At 41.1% G+C, this 19,676-nt stretch overlaps 1 protein-coding gene across 7 annotated transcripts in view; it reads right to left on the minus strand.

Moving 5' to 3' along the window:
* The window catches only part of ABLIM2 (actin binding LIM protein family member 2), a 127,763-nt gene that overhangs the window by 89,598 nt on the left and 18,489 nt on the right, over positions 1-19,676 (minus strand). For 4 of the 7 annotated variants that reach the window (XM_053975990.1, XM_053975989.1, XM_053975988.1 and 1 more), the window contains exons 1-2: positions 9,776-9,928; positions 1,985-2,128 (exon numbers count right to left, since the gene is read on the minus strand). In XM_053975990.1, coding sequence (XP_053831965.1) covers positions 1,985-2,128; positions 9,776-9,791 — 160 coding nt within the window. In that variant the 5' untranslated portion in view covers positions 9,792-9,928. Of the gene's footprint in view, positions 1-1,984; positions 2,129-9,775; positions 9,929-19,676 lie in introns of those variants that run through there. The other 3 variants (XM_053975987.1, XM_053975986.1, XM_053975991.1) reach the window with 3 other exon arrangements.

Below are 19,676 nucleotides of genomic sequence, written 5' to 3' on the forward strand. Positions count from 1 at the left end.
GCTAAATCCTAACACATGAACTGTATTATTTCATCCATTAATTAAAAAATCTAAGTCACATTTGCCTAACCTGCTTTTTCTTCTTTTATGTAGTTAGTGAAATATATATTCAGTGCTCTGTTCTGTTCCAAAGCTCTTCTCACATAACAACATGGCAAATCCATATTACAAAGCAACTTATGCTTCTTAAGTAACAAATAAAGGCCAGAAACAAAACAAAAACAGATACCAGAAGAATGCCAGAAAATTGATGGAAACCCTTGAAAGGTGATAAAAGAAATTATAGCATTTAAATAATGAGAGAAAACCCTCAAACCAATCATGTGGGCAAACTTAGCAAAATGATTAGTAAGGAGGAGCCCAAGAGCTTTGACACCAAGTAGCAGTTTAACCACACCTCTGACACTCTCCTGTGCCAGCTGAGAGACTGACAGGTGGCTGACAGATGCTACCCTGCTACCTCGTTAACTGTGACTTTTTCCTCATTTTATCCAAGATCTGCCAGAAGCAGAACAAACTCCTTCTTATCTCTTACAGACAGATAGGGGCAATGCAGCTTCTACAGTGCACTCATCATCTTCCTCTGCATGAAGGTGGGAAAAAAACCCTCTGCACTGCATAAATTTGGGATCAGCGAATCAGTTAAGTGACCACATGATGCATTTGCTGGTGACCTGGCATCATCTAAATGGAGATGGCCTATAAAACCAAAAATTGGATGTAAAATTCTGTCTTACTCCCTCTGTAGAATCATAGCAAATCTGTTAAAAATAAAAAGGGCTTGGACTTCATAAAGATAAAAATATGGAAGAAATACCAGAATGTTACCAAGGCTTCATGTAGGAGACAAGACTCCTGAATAACAATCAAGTGCTCTTTTCCTGAGCTAGGTCTGAAAAACTGATTTAATTGTGAAATTTCCTGTAAGAACAGTTGGCTTTAAAAGAACTTAAAAGATGCATGTATGGGCTGTGTTCTGCTGTCCCTTCTGAATAGATGACCAAAATATTTTTGCTGTTTAGGAAATGCAGTATGCTTATTTTGCTTGCTGTTCAATTTTGTATAGAATACAATTATTGAGCTGAACATTTAGTCCTGTCTTAACTCATTAAAGATTGCCTCAGTTATTAATAGTATGTACTCAATCCCATGGGATTTTAAAAAAATATCAGCATAGCTAACAGATAGTGACCATTTTCTTTCTAGTATTTCCTCTAAAGAAGATTAGAAATAGTTACAGTAACATCTGGAACCAGAGACATACTCATGTTTCTAGACTGGGCTACAGCGATTAATAAATGTCATTTGAAGCACTGGTTAATAATGGAGTAAGCAGATTGTTCAGTAAACATCAGTTAACATTTATGTACTTGTACATTCAAAACAAATTAGATCTTTGCAGCTTCCAGATAGGTTTTTAAATAAGCAAGTATCTACAGAAGGAGTGTTGTATCAGATAATTCCCTTTTCCTGTGACCATCTGTCTGCTATTCATGTGACAATATTAGATCACCAGGCACCAACCTGGAGCAAACCAAGTCATTCCCCCCAAAAAATGGAAAAGCACAGAGGGTCACACTGGAATTTCAAGATCACAGCCCAACACAAGAGAACGTGGACAGATGTGGCCATGATGCACCCTATGGAACATATTAGAGAACTGGAAGAGAGAAAACCTCTGAATTTCTTTGCAAATGTTCATTCTCTCCAAGCTCTGCACTGCTCTCCCAAGGTGCTCTTCCTCCTGACATCTCAAATCTATAGTGAACTCCAATATGGATATAAACAGCTTTATATCCATTGAAAACATTCTCCAGTTTTGGGACTTAGGATGTTTATAATCTCACGGTAAGGAGTCAGGGATTTCATAGGAAATCCTTTCAGGCATGGATTGGATCGTAAAATATGCTTGTGAAGGTTCCAGGATCATTAAGTCACACACCATTGCTAATGCCCTACTCACAGAAGCAGCAGTCACACTTACCTTTGCAAACAAAGCATTTAATATGGAAATATTTGCTCTGAACTCTCAAAACTTCTCCTTTGCATGGTTTTCCACAGGTATTGCAGAGAATTGCAGTACTGGATGGCTTCTCCAGCTGGCTATGTACAGCCTGTGGTTGTGAAACTGCAGGGGAAAACAAAAAGCAGAGCATTTTAAAGGCCATAAATGCATCTTCTCTAAGACCTACAAGCAATGACAATTAACACCTAGGACAAATCAGCTCAAGCAGATTAAAATTTTAACTTCTGGAATTGGCCAGCACAGCAGAAAAGATCTGCCAAAAGGAATTGAGCCAAGCCAACCGTTATTTCATAACTTTGAAAGCTTTTGACTGAAAACACTTCAAACATAAATCAGAATTCCTTATAGAAGAAAGAATCCACATGATCAAGTCTTGAGAGCCTCCACCTGAGTTTCAAAAAATGCTTTGTCATATTTTCTCTTCAAGAAATCAAAGAATGTAGATAAAAGCTATAGGTTTTTATTCAAAATATCTTTAATGGGACTTGGTAACTCTTACACTGTGAGCTACTGATCTTTAAAGTTCATAGTAAATGCTTTTTTTTTACTGATTTTAAGGCAGAAATACAGCTCTGTAGGTGTTTTGAATACTTCTGAAACATTGACATCCCTGTAAAGAGCACACATATCTGACCATTAAACAAAGTTTTCTGTCATTTTGTAAGGAAACCACAATTCCAAGAGGTTAGGTTAATATAGGTTAGTGAAAATTAAGTGAATTAAAAATTTGCTGCCATCTTGTGATGTAAATTAGAAATTGCATTTACTGTGCTGTTGATAACACAAGATAAGTTGGCATCTCAACGTGTTATGTGGAACAGGTGAGATATGACCTTATTCTTGCAGTCCTGCTGCAGCACTTGCATCAATATTTTATCACAGTGTACTTAGGAGTCAAGAGAGGAAACATCAAGGCAGTTAATTATAAAGGAGCTGTACTGTAACTCAACACATCTGGCTTTTTCCCTGTGTGAAGAACTAATAACAGGAAAGCATATAAAGCATTTCAAGTCAATGACATATTTAATGACATTTTCTTCTGTAATGTGGCATGCTTACTCAAAGGCTGGATTGCTTATTTCAAAGGGATTTTGTTTAAATTTTAGCTACAAAATAAACTCACCAACCAACCAAGCAGTCAAGATGAAGCAACCTCTCATACACCAATATGCTTCAGCAAAAAAAGGCCTTTTCCCATCCACTGAGTTGAAGGAGTCAGTGTTTCAGTAAGATGCTAAGCTTCCCTCCCACACACTCTTCCAGAGGACTTGCTGCAAGTTTTACCCAAAACAGCACTTTCTACTCCTGCAACTAAAGTGGTTTGGGGTTTTTTTTAACCCAGAAGATACATGGGCTTGAGCTTCTCACCACATTATTCACCACCCATTAGCATTTTGCCTTTTAGCAAAATTAGCATTTTGTCTGGTAAAATTACACGTTCTGTGATGGTCAAAAAGTTCTGCTCAAGGCATTGTGAACTTTGGAGCAATTACTGAAGGCCTGGTTATAATTAAGGACATCTCCAATAAAAACAACATAAGCATGACAGGCAGCTGGAAGTTTATAAAAAGGCAGATGCCCAAACTTGCACAGAGCAAGTAGTACAGATCGTTCAGTCAACGATGAGGGTCTGAGTTACTCCTCAAATAAAAACAGAGGAAACTTTGAACTTTGCAATATTTTACTTTTGACGCAAGAATCTCTCTGTACTGTAACCTGCCCAAAACAAACGACCCACCCTGAAAAAGAATCAACCCTGTAAGAAACCAAAGTATTTTCCTGAGTTAGTTACTAGAGTAGTGGCTAGATGTGCAACTATAAATAGAGGTTTGTTCTTTCCAGATTTGCTAACAAACATCAAATTCATAGCATGTAATTCATTAAAGACTTGACTTAAAAGGAGCTGACCATAGCCAGAACATTTGGGCCTAAACAGTTGCATTTGAAATATAAAATTCTGACTGGAACAATTAAACAACTGACTTTTCTTCACACTCAACTATTCCCCTGTTTCAGCCTTTCAGAACAGCATCTCTCCAGAGGCATCTGTGCCTGGCCAGTGCAGAAGGCTGCCAGCTCATGCTGTGGTGTGTCCCACAGGGCAGAGAACCCAGCTCAGGAATTCCAGCCGCAGGGCAGAGCAGGGCCAGGAGGAAGCCAGGAGCACTGCCAGAGGGCAGCCCACCCCTCCAAACACACCCTTCCCTAAGTGACAACAGCCTCCCATTTCCAGAGAAAACACTGCTTTTCTACTTGATTTCTTGCCCCTGGGAGTCCAATGCTGCACTTTTTGCAAAGCAGCAGAACACTGAAAATTGTTGCAAAGTTGGTTTTTTTTTTGGTTTCTGGCAATGGTTACAAACTGAAAATGTGACAGAAAACAGAAAAAAAATTGATTTCCGTGATGTGTCAGTTCCGTGATGATGGTGCTCAGTGTCCAGAGCTACAGGGCAGGACTTCACACATTTCCTTCCCTTTGGGTCTCTAAATTAAGGTTTGTAATTAAAAACTCAGTAACTCAAAAAGAAATTAAAAAAGGAAAATATTTAGGTTTGGGTTTTTTTTAAAATTCTTCTTAGAAATTTCTTTTGGAATTTTTGTATTAATCTTTAAGTAACACAAAGCATATTTAAAATACACACTGCAGACAAAGAAGTAATTATTTTTCTCTTCTTCAGTTCAGAGCTACTAAGTATTTCACACAAAACCCCAGTGGGACTACAGTGCCTCTGAGATCATTACAAAGAAGTCCTTCTCAAGGCAGTTTAAAACACTTACTTCTCCGTCTAGTACAACAAAATCATATAACTAATCATATATTAGTTTATATTTTACATTTATTTATTTTACATTTATTTATTTTACATTTATTACACTGACATGTAATGTGGTTTAGGTTGAAATTTCAACTGCTGATAATCCTGAGAAACTAATTTCGTTAGGGAACTTCACATTTTAACTTACGTTTCAAACTATATTTAAGGAGATAAGTTTACATGGCAATTTTCAGCATTCTACCTTATGCCTTTATGTATCAAAATCAGTCTTCAAAGCAGCAGAAGAAACAATCAACATATTTAATAAGTGAAATAATGAATTACTGATGGAATGTAATGATCTGAGACTACTCATCAGATCATAACTAACTAAAGAGTTCATTTAAAATTAAATTCTTCCATTATATCCTGATTTGTAGAAATCTCCTTCTTAACTCTAAGCTACTTTTTCTAAACAAAATTACAACTGAATACCTGATTCTCTAAATTTGCCTTTCTCCCAGACTACATTCTGCTCCTCATTAATCCTGAAACCCTAAAAGGATCCCACTGCACTCACTTTTTGACAAGGACAAAAACTGGCAAGGAATGAACGAGCAGTTTCCACAGGACTTCTTTGTGCAAGGCTTGTCTGCTGGGGACATTACTGCCAGTATTCTTGCCAACTGTCCAGTGCTCACACATCTCTGATGTCAAGACTCAGTCTGTGTCCACCAGGCTACACAGTAGATAATTCTGCTTAGTTCTAGACCAAGTAGGGAGGGCACATTAACCAGAAACAGTTTGCTGAAGAATTGTCAGATAAGATAAACTCCTCACTTTTATACTGCTTACTCTAGACGTGCACTTGCTGCATGTACCACAGGGAAAGAGGGACAGTGGCATTGTTTATTATTAAAGCTGCATTACACATCTTATGGCCACTGTGATGTTTTCAGTGTGCTTATAACTTTTGCAGACTCACAGAATATCCTGAGTTATAGACAGGGATCATCAAGTACAACTCTTGGTCCTATAGAGGATCATCCCTAAAAATCACAATATTTGCCTGAAAGCTTTGCCAAACTTTACCCATTCACATGAACATTACTCACATTTGATGATCTCAAACTCATTTCTTCAGGAAAAATTTCAGACAAAATGTTTATGCTTTTTATAAAGGTGAAAAAAGGTTAGTATACAATATATTGGTTTTCAACATTAAAAAGAAAGCAGAGCAGCTTGCTTTTGGAAGTATTGGGATGAAAGGCTGCAGCCTGACCTCTGTGAACACTATGACAGGTACACTGGATCCAAAATCCACAGCTTGTGGTAAAAAGCCATCCCTTTGACCAAGCCCAGCTCCTTTGTCATTGTAGACTAAGCAAGACTTAACAGCTCTGGGGACCGGGATAAGGTGCTAGAGATAGGGAAAAGATTTGGGTGAGACAGGAACACTTCGGAAGCAGAACAAGACAGGCTGGTGGCAGTGACAGAAGGAAGAGGATTCACAAGTCCTTGGCCATGCTCTGCTCAGGAGCCTGGGACAGAAAATGTCACCTCCTCTCTGCTGCGAGCAAACTGCTGAGGGAAATCAAACTCTTGGCAGAAGACCCAGTCTAGGATTGGTCTATGCAGAAGATGACAAACTCCTTTGCTATCAGGTTCTCCAACAGCTAAATGAGAAATCTTCATGGCAGATTACACACCTGATGAAGAAACATGTCCAGAAACTGCAGACGTGTCCTACTGACACAGTCGTAATGCTTTTTCCAGTTTTGTTGTGTTTTGTTTCAACTCTGCACAGGAACCTACAGAAGCCATTTCTGAGCTTGGAAAGTACAGAAAATTAAGAAGTGTCATGCTTAAGAATGCACATTTAATCTGGAATCAAACCTCAACTGTGCAGTTTAACAATAAAGACTTCCACCTTCTTTGTTTACTATAAGGCCATATAACTCATTTGCACCACATTATTTAACTCTGTTCTAAAAAAAAACAGTTTAATAGATTTACTGCTCTTGGTGATTAAAGAAGCCCAAAATTATACAAGGCCAAATGACACAATTTGATATTATAATCTCAGAATCCTTGAATGATTTGGATTGGAAGGGACTTCAAAGGTCACCTAGTTCCAATCTTCCTGCATTGGTAGGAACACCTTCCTCTGCACTACATTGCTCAAAGCCCCATCCAACCTGTCCTTCCGTGATGCTGACATTTTAAAGAGTACTGTGGTCTAAAGAAATATGTAATTTGAGTAGAGAGACAAGAGTCATATGAAAAGAAATTTTATTCCTAATATTTGCAACCCACCCAATTAACTCTCAATGCAGGGAAAGTGGTAATTCCTCACCAAGGCTCCTGGAAGGACAGCGCAGAACCAGAGCCCAAAGGCAACAATGAAAGGAAAAACAAAGGGCTTGGGGGGTGGGGGCACCTTCCCTGTTCCTTTCTGTGGGTTTTTTCTGGGGCTTTTATTATTGTGTTCTGGAGGCTGGGATAAAGAAGTGCAGGCCTTTCATTTCAGGCTCACACAAATAAAGTATCATTGGTCCGCAACAGCAACCCTCCATCAGCAGAAAAGATACAACAATTTTCTTTAGCAACTATCAGCACTACAGGCTCCTCCATAAATCCACCACCTTTTGCCTCATGAGATGAAAACATATTTTTGAGTGGAAAAAATATTAGACATCAATATTTAAAACTGTAATTATAAGCTGTTTAGTTCATAATAATGTTCAGCTTTTTCAACAAAGGCAAAGGCCACATTCCAACTCTGAACCAAAACCACACAGCAATAGTAAGGGATGTTATTCTGCAAGAAGGAATTACCAGCAAATTATCTTTGTGTTGACACTGAAACCTTTCATCTCTATAGCTACAGGTGGTTACTGAGAAATCAAAATAAACAAATATGAGACCCAAATGCCATTTACTCACTAAGTATTTGAGAAACAGGACAAAATTGTTGATTGCTAATATGCTGTATCAAGTGACTTGGTGAGGTTCACAGCAGCTCAGAGGGGAATTAAATTTGCAATCTTCCTGAAGCAGGATTAAAGAAGACGCACACAAGTACTGCAGGAATTAGAGACTGGAGTTTAAGTTGTTATTTTAACAAACCCTTCTTGTATCAACTGAGTCAAAACACTCAGGGCTGAATTTAAAAACATCCAGATGAAAACAAAGGAAAGAAGCATTTAAGTGCTTCTATATATCCCAGCGAAGTGTTATTCCCACTGCAAAGCTGGCCTCTGCTCTCTCCCTATCTTGTGTCTGTGTTTAAAATCCAATGATGAGGAGCTGTTCTGAAGTGAAGATAACACAGAAATACATAATACACTAATACATGCAGTGGTCAGAGAGCTACATGGGTGTCAGCTGTACATTTAATTTAGATAAGGGGGGGTTGGTTGTTTTTTTTTTTTTTTCTCTTAAGAACCAGTGATTCATTATGGAGGCTTGAGGGGGCCTGAGACCCCATTGGTCCTTTCCAGAAAAAAGATGAGATAAATAGTAATTGTGTAATGGGAACTCCACAAGCTCTTCCCATCCATCCTGCCAACCCCACTCAGCAGTGGGCAAGAGCCATTCCCTGGCCCCACCCCTGCCTAAGAAGCAGACATGTTAGATCTTCTGGAAAATAATATTAAATAACTGGTGATAACCTGGTTTACCCTGTTTCTCAATTAGCCCCTTGTGTTAAATGACTTTACAAATATGTTTCCCTGCTTTATGGCACCTTCTCAAAAAAATGTCCTGTTCCTCTGTATGTCTCATGAGAAACCAGATCAGGAGGACAAAGGGAAAGAAGTTTTGCTGTCAATGTCCATATGACATGGTCCCTCGAGCCATCCAGCTGGCCACACAAAGGGCTGAAGTGTCCCCAGGCCAGCACACAAACTAACTCTCTTTCCCAATAGTGTTTTTGTGCACCAAGAGTGTCTGGGCATCCCCTCAGAAGTGCTCACTGCTCTTTCCAAGACCTCTGTGGTGGCTCCTCCAGCAAAGCACTATTACTTCTCTCTTTAGTTCCTGTATTATAAGAGAAAATAGTCATCAAATTTGATAAATCTCCACATCAATATGTCTCAATTTAATTCTTCCACAGTGTCCAAAAATACAAAGCAAAATGCTTAAAGAACTGTGCTCCTTTTTGAAATGCATACCTGCTTTTACTACATACAAGCAACCACTCCTACAGTGCCTTTCCAAGGCATGCCTTTTCCAGCACTTCCTACTCATCATCATCAAAACAGAAACCCACAGCTGATACAGGCCAGGCACACAGCACAACTGAGCTGACCTCTGCTTTTACCGCCAATTACAGAGTTTATGGGACCAGAGGCAAAAGAGAGGTGTTATCCAACAGGATGTGAATAAACCAAGCACAGGAGGTGCAACACAGCTCGAGTATTCACACAAGATTTTCAAATCGCACCATATGCTCTGTGCTAAATTCACATCACATAAACAAACCCAGCATAAGCTAACCTCCTGCCCTCATTATTATAATAAAATATTTACTGAATTCAAACACAGTTCATAAAAATCTCTGCTGAGCTGGAGTAACTGCTACAGCAGTATTGTAAAGGCTATTTTTGTACAGGTTTAGGCAGATTGCAATGAGATAGGATATAGAAACAATACTCCAAGATAGCTGCATAAAGAAATAGGGACTTTTTTCCCATTGTAGTCTAATATAAACACTGAAGTCAATTTCCATTGAAAAAACGAGGAAAGTTTTCAAATTGAGCTGTCAGCTAACTACCAGACTCATTATAAATTTCCAAATCGCCATTAAAAGAACACAAAGCATAATTTACAATAAATGTTTAAGCATCTTTCCCCACTCTGCTGTGTTTCCACATAAACACAGAGCTGTTATTCTCACGGCAGCATCAGTGATTCAGTTACCACAGCCCCAGATGAAAAGCGAGTCATTTCAGGTCTAGGCTGACCAGAATGCGGAGTCACCACACTGTACCTGTATCTTCGGGCATTCCTGCATCAGTTCCCTTCCAGAGGGGCAATTCGCGCAGGAGCCGTGCTGCTGGCTGCTGCGGGAGCGGGACCCGCGGCGTGCGCTGCCCCCGCCGCCGGCACCCAGCGCGCCCGCGGTCAGGTGACGCCTGCGGCACCCCCGCACAGGCGGCGGCGGAGCCAACCTCGTCACCGCCGAGCAAAAATAGCGTCCGACAGAAGCCGAAATATTGTCACGTCCGTGGCGGTGGCACCACTGTGCCGGAGGGACCGGATGCAGGACGTGCCAGCAAGGGGTGTCTTCGCATCAGGTGATACCACAGCCGCTTCGCGGTGGTGCTGGGCACCTGGGGAGAAGGGCTAAAAGAACTAAAAGCTGCAAAGTCCTTGTCATAAATTAGAAATACGGGCTGAGGTAGCAGGGAAATCCCTTTAGACAACCCCCAAACACAGCGGTCCCTTTCCCCTGGTGCAGGAGGGCACAGCACTGATGGCAGAAGGAGATGATGAAAGCAGTGAGATGCTCCCACTGTGCAATACCTGGCAGCCAAAAATCTCTGCCCTGATTGCTCAGATGGAGTTGGAATGAGTATCACTGGAATAACAGTAATGTGTGCAGCTATTTAAAGCACTACATGGGAACAGAATGAGCACTTCTATAAGTACTCCGACTTCAGGAATCTATATGGTGAGGACACCACTACCCTGGGCCATGCCAGACATGGTCTCTAACTTTAAATAGCCCTCAGCTGACACGGCCTGAGACCCAGAGCACAGATCCCAGCTATACACTGAACCAAAACTATTAACTACTCAATTTTAAAAAATCTTCTATATGCATTATCTTGCAGCAATACCTCTTGACACGAAACTCTTATGTCAGCTTTTTATTTTGTTCAATATTGTTGTGCTGCCTGCATGAAGCCAAATCCATCCTCACTCTCTTTTGGATCACCATCAGCCATCCTGGCTGAGCTCTCCAGATACTTGCAGGGTTTGGCCTACTTAGTTTTTCCCAGAGGCTACTTCAGCTTGGCAGAAACACAAAAGGCACTTTGCTAAATGGCAACACTCTGAAGGCACGTAAATTAATAGGCAGGAAAAGTGACAGGGCTTTCACTCTAACACAGCCTTTCCCTCTGCTTGCCAGGCTCCCAAGGCTAAATGCTTGGTAACTTGCATTTTAACACTGAACGATCACAATGCAGTCACACAGTGCACTGATTTGTATTTACAATTTGAGGTGCGATCCCTGAGCCTCCCCCTGCAGTCTCACCACTTGGCTGCAGCAAAGGAGAAATCACACTCGAGGAGCTCAGAAGGTTTTCGTGGTGTTTCTGAGGAACTCCATCACCACCCATGGGCTTCATAGGCACAAAGCACGAGGCCATTGCCCTTCTTTAGCATGATGGGCTGACTCATGATGGGCATGACAAGGGACAGCAGTGGCAGCAGCACAGACGAGAGATCAGAGACCTGCTGCAAATGATCCAGAAAACTGTGTAGCTTTAACCTGATTTCTCAAATCAACACAGACCAAACACCTGTAACTCCACTGTTTTAACAGTAGTAACAGCACACTGCCCTTGCTACAGAGAAGGACAGGACACCTGGCTCCTCTTAAAATCTCAAGTGAAGTCCTGATAGGCACAGCAGTGCTCTCACCCCTCCTGTTTCAGGTTTGCTTTTTCCAAGGTTACATTACCCAGGTCAATGCCGTCACCAACATCTTTGCAAACAGCCACCAGACAGCAATGAATTTAGGCCACTCTGAAATGGATTAGCTGGCTGCAAAATTTTTATAACCTGTGGTACCATGAATTAAAAAGGACATTTTAAAAAGATTTCAGACCTGTTCCTAATTAACTTACACTTTTTTCCTGTACTCACTGCCCTCTTCCCAAATGTAAGCTAAAGTGAATGTCAGTAGTACTTTGACTGGTTATAGTTTAGTTTTAGGTAGTTCCTGCAAGGAACAAGGAGTTAGACTTGATGATCCTCATGGGTTCGTTTCAGTTTGAGATATTCCAGTAGGATTCTAGGAATGTGGCTCTAGAAAGGTGACAATGCATAGTCTAACCCTGTTTCTGTTCTTCACTGCACTTCATTAGGCCCATTTTGAGCTTTTTTCACAGTCAGCCTCTGAAAATGTTTTGGAACGATTATTTCATTAAATGTAGAAGAATGTAGGTCATGTTCTTCACTATAAAATATGGAAGTATTTTCTAGCTAAGAATTCTTTAAAAAATCAGAGCTATAACACCACCTGAGATTCAGGGACTTGGCAATATACAACAGGTATGTACCTGTTAGCTTGCAGCAGCTCTTATGTTGCTTGGGATTGGCATATTGGTTTAAATTTTAGGTTGTCCTGTGTGGAGTCAGGAGCTGGACTCAACAATCCCCATGGGTTTCTTCCAACACAGGAGCCTTTATGATTTTATAAAACTAAGTCCCTGGACTTTAAGTCGCTCAACAAGTTTCTACCCAATTGTATATATGTCTGTTCAATAGCAAATGGGGACTCCATAGAGTCCAGTCCCAATACAGATTAAGATATTAATTTTTCATAAATAATCTCTGATTATTGAATTTTACTTTGAAAATGCTAGAAAATACAAGAAATCATCATATTTCACAAATTTTCTCAGTACATTTTAAGATGTATTTTCTTCTAAGTTGCTAAAACTGGTTGCAGTGCTGCTTCATGTTATTTTTGCTTTTGGTAGTTTTGATCCAGGTTAGTGATAATTTGGATTTTCTACTGGGGATAATACACAAAGAAAAAGAGGCACTGCCCTTTTCTCTGTGGCAACAGTGACAGGGCCCCAGGGAATGGCCTGTTGACACAAATGGAGGTTGTGTCAGAGGAAGTTTAGGTTGGATATCAGAAGAAGGTTCTTCACCCAGAGGGTGGTTGGGCACTGGAACAGCTCCCCAGGGAAGTGGTGACAGCACCAGCCTGGCAGAGCTCAAGAAGTGTTTAGACAATCCTCTGGGGCACATGGTGTGACTCCTGAGGATGGTGCTGTGCAGGGCTAAGACTTGAAACTTTGAGGATCCCTGTGTGTCCTTTCCAACTCAGGACACTCTATTACATGAAAAATACAATAAAATTAAATATACTTCTATATATAATGATACAGATTTCAGTAATATTTTATCACTAGGACAAAAATAAAATTAAGTAATAGATGTTTTCTCCTAATTATCACAATTTATTAATTGAACTGAGGTATTCCTAGCAGCTCTGTCCAAAGCTGGAACTACTGCTGAATGGCCCACATCCCCAAGCATTCATGATAGAATCAAAAAAGGACAAACCCATGGCAGAAGTGAAAATGAGCAGGAAAAGGGTAAATTAGGTAAATGGTGCCTGTACAACTAAACTCATGTCTTCCAACTGTCTGCCCAGCCTCTCTTGCATTAATCCAATTTCTGCTGGGAATGGACTTGCAAAACCACCCAACTCTGCCCTCAGTGACCTGTTGCATGCCACCAAAACCTGTCCTGCTCAGAAACAGCCTGAGTTTAAACTTCTGACTCTCAAACACCTCCATCCTCAAGTCCATGCATGAGATAACACTTCTCATTAGCTGCACAGCAATGAGCCACATGCAATTCCCCTTTAATTGAAAGACGTGCAAGCAGGTCAGAGACAGTGGGCTCTTGTACAAGGCACTGAAATAAAGAACTTGCTCTAGCAGGGAGCTTGGACTAGATGAACTCCAGAGGCCCCTTCCAACCTCAGCCACTCTGTGATTCTGTGAATCCTGCATATTCATGAAGCAGGAAAAATCAGACTGAGGATCCACTCTGAATTCTGACGGAGAGCAGGCAGCTGTGTTTGCTCCAGAGGTAACTGGGTCATGAGTCCTGCTCTGCTCCTTGCTATCTCTTGGGAATAAAGAGATTCCTTAAGCCCTGAAATCCATGATGACAGCCCTTGATTGCTGGCCAGCAAGTTGGATGAATGAAAGCAGAACTTCTCCCACTCCCAGCTCCTTTTTCCAAGGGGGATCTCTCTATGGCAGACCTAGATCCAGACCAAAGCTGGCATTAGACCCCTGTGCTCCCCCAGCTAGAATGAAAGCACCATCTAATATTCTTCAGAAAACTGTGCACCCAAAATAGTGAGCAAAAATCAAATATATACCCTACAAAGCCTTTAGCAGAGATTTTATAATGGCAAACAGTGGTGTATCAAACCTAAAAACAGGGTGCAAGAAAATGCTTAGAGAACTGAAAAAGCCAAACACTGCCCCATAATAAGGTGAGAGGACATCCAGAATGCAGTGTGCAAAGTGACCCAGGTCAGGGCATACAGGGATAGGGTCTGGTTAGCAGCAGAGAGACAACGAGAGGCACAGCAATGGTCCCGCAGGTCACACACCTTCAGGAATGAACCTGCTACCCCGGGACTCTGCTGACCTTCTAAAACTCACAGGGACTGCCAGTAAAATGGAGCAGACCTCAGATAAGGAAAGATCTGCTAAGGTAGAGGTTATAGGCTACAATTTAGCTCAGAGAAAACCTGTCATCTAATAAGGATATGGCAAGCAATTAACAAAAGGTTAATAAAAGGTTTCTAAAAGGTCAGGCGCTACAAGGGACTTTTCACAGAAAGGACTTCAAAAAGCAAGAGGGAAACTCTATACCCAGTGGTGAGCTAGCACAATGGGATGTATTGTATTAAGGGAAGGCATCCTGGCTGCAACAGAAAAGGTACTGTAACAAGAACCACCCAGGAAAAAATCAGAATTTTATGTGAGGAAAATCAAATAAGCAGAACAAGGCAATAAACGTCAGTTGGTGTAGCCAAAATGTGCACGTGGTAGGCATGAGAATTAAAAAAACTCATTTATATATTTGAATACAGGAGGATTTAAACTACAATGTGATATTGGCATTTAGGGGATTGTGAGTGGGCAAAAAAGATGACAGGCTCTGCAAAGACACCAAGATAATTTTTGGATATTTCTTTTGGGACTAAATGAATGCATGGAGAAGGCTTTAAAGGGAAGATTCTTCTGTGTGGGCTGATGCTACATGCACACAAAGAGAGAAAGAGATTACTAAATTTTAATTTATCATTGTTTTATATATAAAATTACCATTTAAATTGTCTGGATTTTTAATCAATGGAAATGTCAAGTGCTTAAATAGAGAGTAAACAGAAGTATTACCTAAAGAATTAGACAGTCTTAAAGGACCTTCATTGCACTGCTCTCTTCTGAAAAGTTACACAGAAATTGCCATAATTTTTCAATCACCAGCTACCTTACAATATTATCAAATGATGATGTGGGTGCGTGCTATCCAGAAAAAAAAAAAAAAGATTCAACCTCTCATGTGTTTTAATTGGAATCAATAAATTTAACTTTGAAGATTTCTTACCAAAAAAAAAAAAAAAAAAAAAAAGGTACACATCCCACCCTCATCATTCCCCCCAAAATGGGACATTTTGAGAGTTAAGAGGCCTGGGTCTATGTCTAAGAGAACTCATGTGCCTGAAATGCCACACACGTAAGTCCAAAGCTGTAAGGCTGGAAACCCCTCCTCAACACATCCAAAGGCAGGGCAAGCTGATTTTTCACTTCCCATTTCCTAGCTGTCCATGGCCAACTGTGGGAAAGCACCTTTGGCTTCCACATGTAGTGGGAAGAGCTGTGTGTGCTTGTTTATAGCTCATGTCCTTTGTGAGTGTGGGTACTGAGGGCTTTACTTGGTGTCACCCAGCAGATCTGAGAAGTTTCCATCTCAAGAGTTACCTTCCTTGTTTTCCAAGAAACAAAAGCTCTGTGACCAAAGAGACCACTCTGAACCCTTGTCACATTTATTGGATACACTCATCCCACAAGCCTGGGATGCCTTTCCACAAACCCTGCAGCTCTGTCAAGCTATGGTGATGCTCCACCAGGACCGTTTAGATATGGCCATGCAGAGACCACCCTGTGCAAAAAAAGCTGACTACCATCTTCAGATTAGGGCCACCTGAACAAGTGGCAAGGTGAGTTTTACACCAATAGATCCAGTAGAGAACCATGGATGCAAATTCCTCTTCCTCAGAGGCTCAAGCAGCTGCAAGTCCAACCCTGGTGTTTGCACAGATAGCTCTGCTTGGGTTTGCAAAGGAGAGAAACACTGAAAATCATATTTAGGATCTAGACTTCAAATCCCAAGTGAAAAGTCCTGAAGAAGAAATCTGCCCCAGATGGGACTGGGGATTTCAGACACATCCTCATCTGCAGCACTCTGTGTCCTCTCACACACACGCAGCTCCCAGCACTTTAATCCTTGCCTTCAGCCCACAGGGACCATGCCAGAGAACATTCTTCTGCCTGCTTTCCAAATCCCATTCTCTGTGAAGGGATGTAGCTGCAAAGCAGCAGGTCAGATCCAAATCCTACTTAAATGCATTCATTTTGGTTGATGATCACTGAGGAATTTGTCAACAACGTGGAGTGATGTTTTGAAAGTAAAAAAGAAGCCATCATTGGAAATGTGATGCTGTTACACTTAACCCTGCTCCCAGTAAAGTCCACCAGTAAAATCATTATCGATCTGGGTCAAAAACTTTCATCAGCATTTATTTCTTAATTCTGTCAAGTTTTGATCTCAGCAGTTGGCTCATCACAACCAGAAAGTTCAGCCTTTCCCCCGCTTGCCTGAGGTTACAATTTCCCATCCATAACATCTGAAATGCAATTATGTCTCTGAGCTTTAATACCAAGAAACAAAGCAGATCTTTTTTTTCTTGGAGTGTGTCTAAATTAATTGATATTCTTTATTGCTCAGTTCCACTGTAAGCAGCTCCAAAATCTTAAGAATCAACTAAAAAAAATAACTGGACTCTATATCTACTACTGTTCTGCACCTCCCTGGCTGCCTGATGATCACTTCTAGCACCTCCACCAGTTACCCAAACCATATTTCTGCCAGTACCCTCATCTTTAGGGCATTCTTTTTTGGAAAGCCGTGACCCAACACCAGAAACTGTGACTGTGGTGCTATTTCCTGCACCCAGGTCTGTAGCACCCCTGCTCTGCATCACTCTTCACTCTAACATCTGCTCCATCTGTGTCCTCCAAAGGGGGAGGGGGACAAGCACATTCCCTGGCTTGGAAATGAGCAAATGTTTGTAACTGGGGAAAAACAGTGTACAAGGAATTTCCACGGCTCATTTGTCTTTCCATTCCCTGGTACAAACAGAGTAATACTAACAACAATGATGCCTGTTTGTTACAGCAACACCAAAAAGTAAAAGCAAGATAAAATAATATAAAAGCAATAGTTCATTTTGCTAGCCAAGACACAATATATCACCCCAATCATTAATTAATATAATTTACTAACTTTCGACTAGCACTATATGAAATATATTTCTAAAAGAATTACAATTAATAACTTAAGGACCTTTGCAAAGCTCTTTCCTTTTTATGTTGTAGTCTGCAGCATAAAAATGTCTAGAATAGTTACTCTGAAATATAAAACTGAACTCCTGCTTTTATTTGCTCTGCTTAATTTGGCATTAGAAAGGGATTAGCTCTTGTTTTATTGCAATCATGGAGTTAATTCAAATACACATAGATATTGATGTTTTTGAAGCTCTGGTACTAAAGCCACACTACCTCATACAGTGCAAGTTAGTTATCTTTGGAGAATTTTTCACACTGTAAGAATTTCTTAGATTCAGTTACACTTATACAAATCTAATTCTGTTTCATCCCCTTTAGACAAACCAGCACATTGCCTCCCTTTTCACATTCAGGCTACACAATTTCTGCAATTATCTCTTGACACCACATCCACAGCAGAAATGTGTTACATCCACACCAACACGACCCCAGAGCCTTCAGCTACAGTGATACTTCTTGCACAGTTCTGCAACTAACAGTTCTATTATCAACAGGAACATTTTGAGGTATCTGTGCAACATGCTTTTAGACCAAGTTTTGAGTTGCTTAATTTGCAAACACCACTGCATTCAGACACAAAATGTGTTTCAGCTCAAAATAAATATTTTGTTCTGAAGCTTTATATTCACCTTTTACAGACAGAAGGGGAAGCAGCAACATTATCTGATAAAATCATGTCTTATATGTAAAAAGAAAGATACTGTACAGCATTTTTCCCAGGTAATGTACAGAAATGCAATTCAGTAAAGGACAGTTGAAAATCTAGTGCCAAATTCCACACTAACCTCTCTCCTCTGATTTCAACGGGGTTGAAACACGAAGTATCTTTATTGTGTCAAGCGAACAGCAGTGTGGTCAGGAGATCCTGAAGCACACTCTTCCCCATCCAGCCACTGAAGCTGGTTAATTCCTCACACTCTATACAAAACATACAATTAATCTAAAATTGTAGCCAAGGCCTGGTGAACACCAAGAACATTTATTTCCCTCTGTCTCAAGAGAAGCCTTTATCTCTGTCCCTAACAGAGAAAAGCCTAGCAAGTCACTGCAGTGTGGAGCTTGACAGCCCCGTGGGCAGATGTAGGTCGCTCCTCCTCCCCCCCACAACAAGGGCAAGGAAACCAGGAGTTTCATCTGGCTGCAAGCTGCTCCAATTGCCAATAATCCCACCAATTCCAGTCCTTAAGAACAACCTCCTAAGAGGGCAGTGACGCAGGCGCTGTCCCTTGACCTACATGACACCGAAGCCAGGCTTGGGCTGCTGGGCCATCACAGACACGGCTGTTCAAGGACACAGCTCGTGCCATGACATGTTCCAGCACATCCCCTCTGCTGCCTGCCCAGCTCTGAGGCTGTTTGCACTCACAGCCCTCCCACCTCAGGCACTTCAGGCTCCCTTCCACTACCCCACACTGGATGGTCACTCACATACGGGCAGCTGGCTTTATGTAGAAGCAGGACAAATTATGCACAGTCAAAACTGGGGGACTGTGGGGTGCAGGGATGTGTCCACACACAGCCAGCCAGGAGCCCAACAAGTACATGCAGCCCCACCAAACCCCCACACAGTTTAAGAACAGAGGACAAGCTATGGCCATGAGGCACTTGGGCTCATCGAGAGCAGGACAATACCCAATGCCCAATCTACTTGCAACCATTTACTTCTAATTTAGCTCTATTTTCCCACAAATGCTCCTTCCTCACTGCCCTTAGCATCTCATTTTCCCAACTTCAATCCTTCTCCTGGACATCTCCCTTCTTCTGGGCACAGAGTTTCTTCAAACATTCCTTCCACCGTGTTGCTGGAGGAAGTGAGTCTCCCTTACTGTTTCCCAGGGCTGTGACACCTGGGAGCTCTGTTCACCCTTCCCCACTGCTGACCATGTATCAAAGGAGCATCAGAGCAGAGTCTGGCACTGCTCTACTCCCAGAGCACCACAGAAAAATAACCATTTTAATTAAAGAGAAGCCCAACTTTAGTTTAATGCAACACACAGAAAGAACAAGTGATCCATGCTATCACAGCACATTTGCAGCGTTTATTTCCAAAACAGAAGATAAACAAAGAGTCAGTCCAAATACTCCTGAAGTAAATGATGACTCAGATGGTAAATACCCTTTCTGTCACATCCCACTTTATCATTTGGAGTGACAGCCCTGCTCTCACTGAATTAAAGAAGGACAATCCTGCTTTGTAATGAATGAAATCAGCATTCTCTCCTGTGTGACTTGTTTTTCTGCACTGCTAAGCACTATCATTATCTGGACTTTTAAACTCCTTCATTTTGTAAGTGTTTCTGTAGAAACAGGCCTGAATTTCAAAAAGTTATTTTGCTTTTTGTGTGCTCTCTTAAAATACAGATGTGATTGTAGCACTGAGTGAGGTACCTAAGGAAAACATATCCTAATAAAATTACACTGATCGAGCTGGAATCAGTAAGTATTAATTTCATATTCAAAGCACAATATGCAACTCCTTGAAAAGAC

Source organism: Vidua macroura, chromosome 4 (genome assembly GCF_024509145.1).
Source record: "Vidua macroura isolate BioBank_ID:100142 chromosome 4, ASM2450914v1, whole genome shotgun sequence".
In the NCBI taxonomy this organism is placed as follows: Eukaryota; Metazoa; Chordata; class Aves; order Passeriformes; family Viduidae; genus Vidua; species Vidua macroura.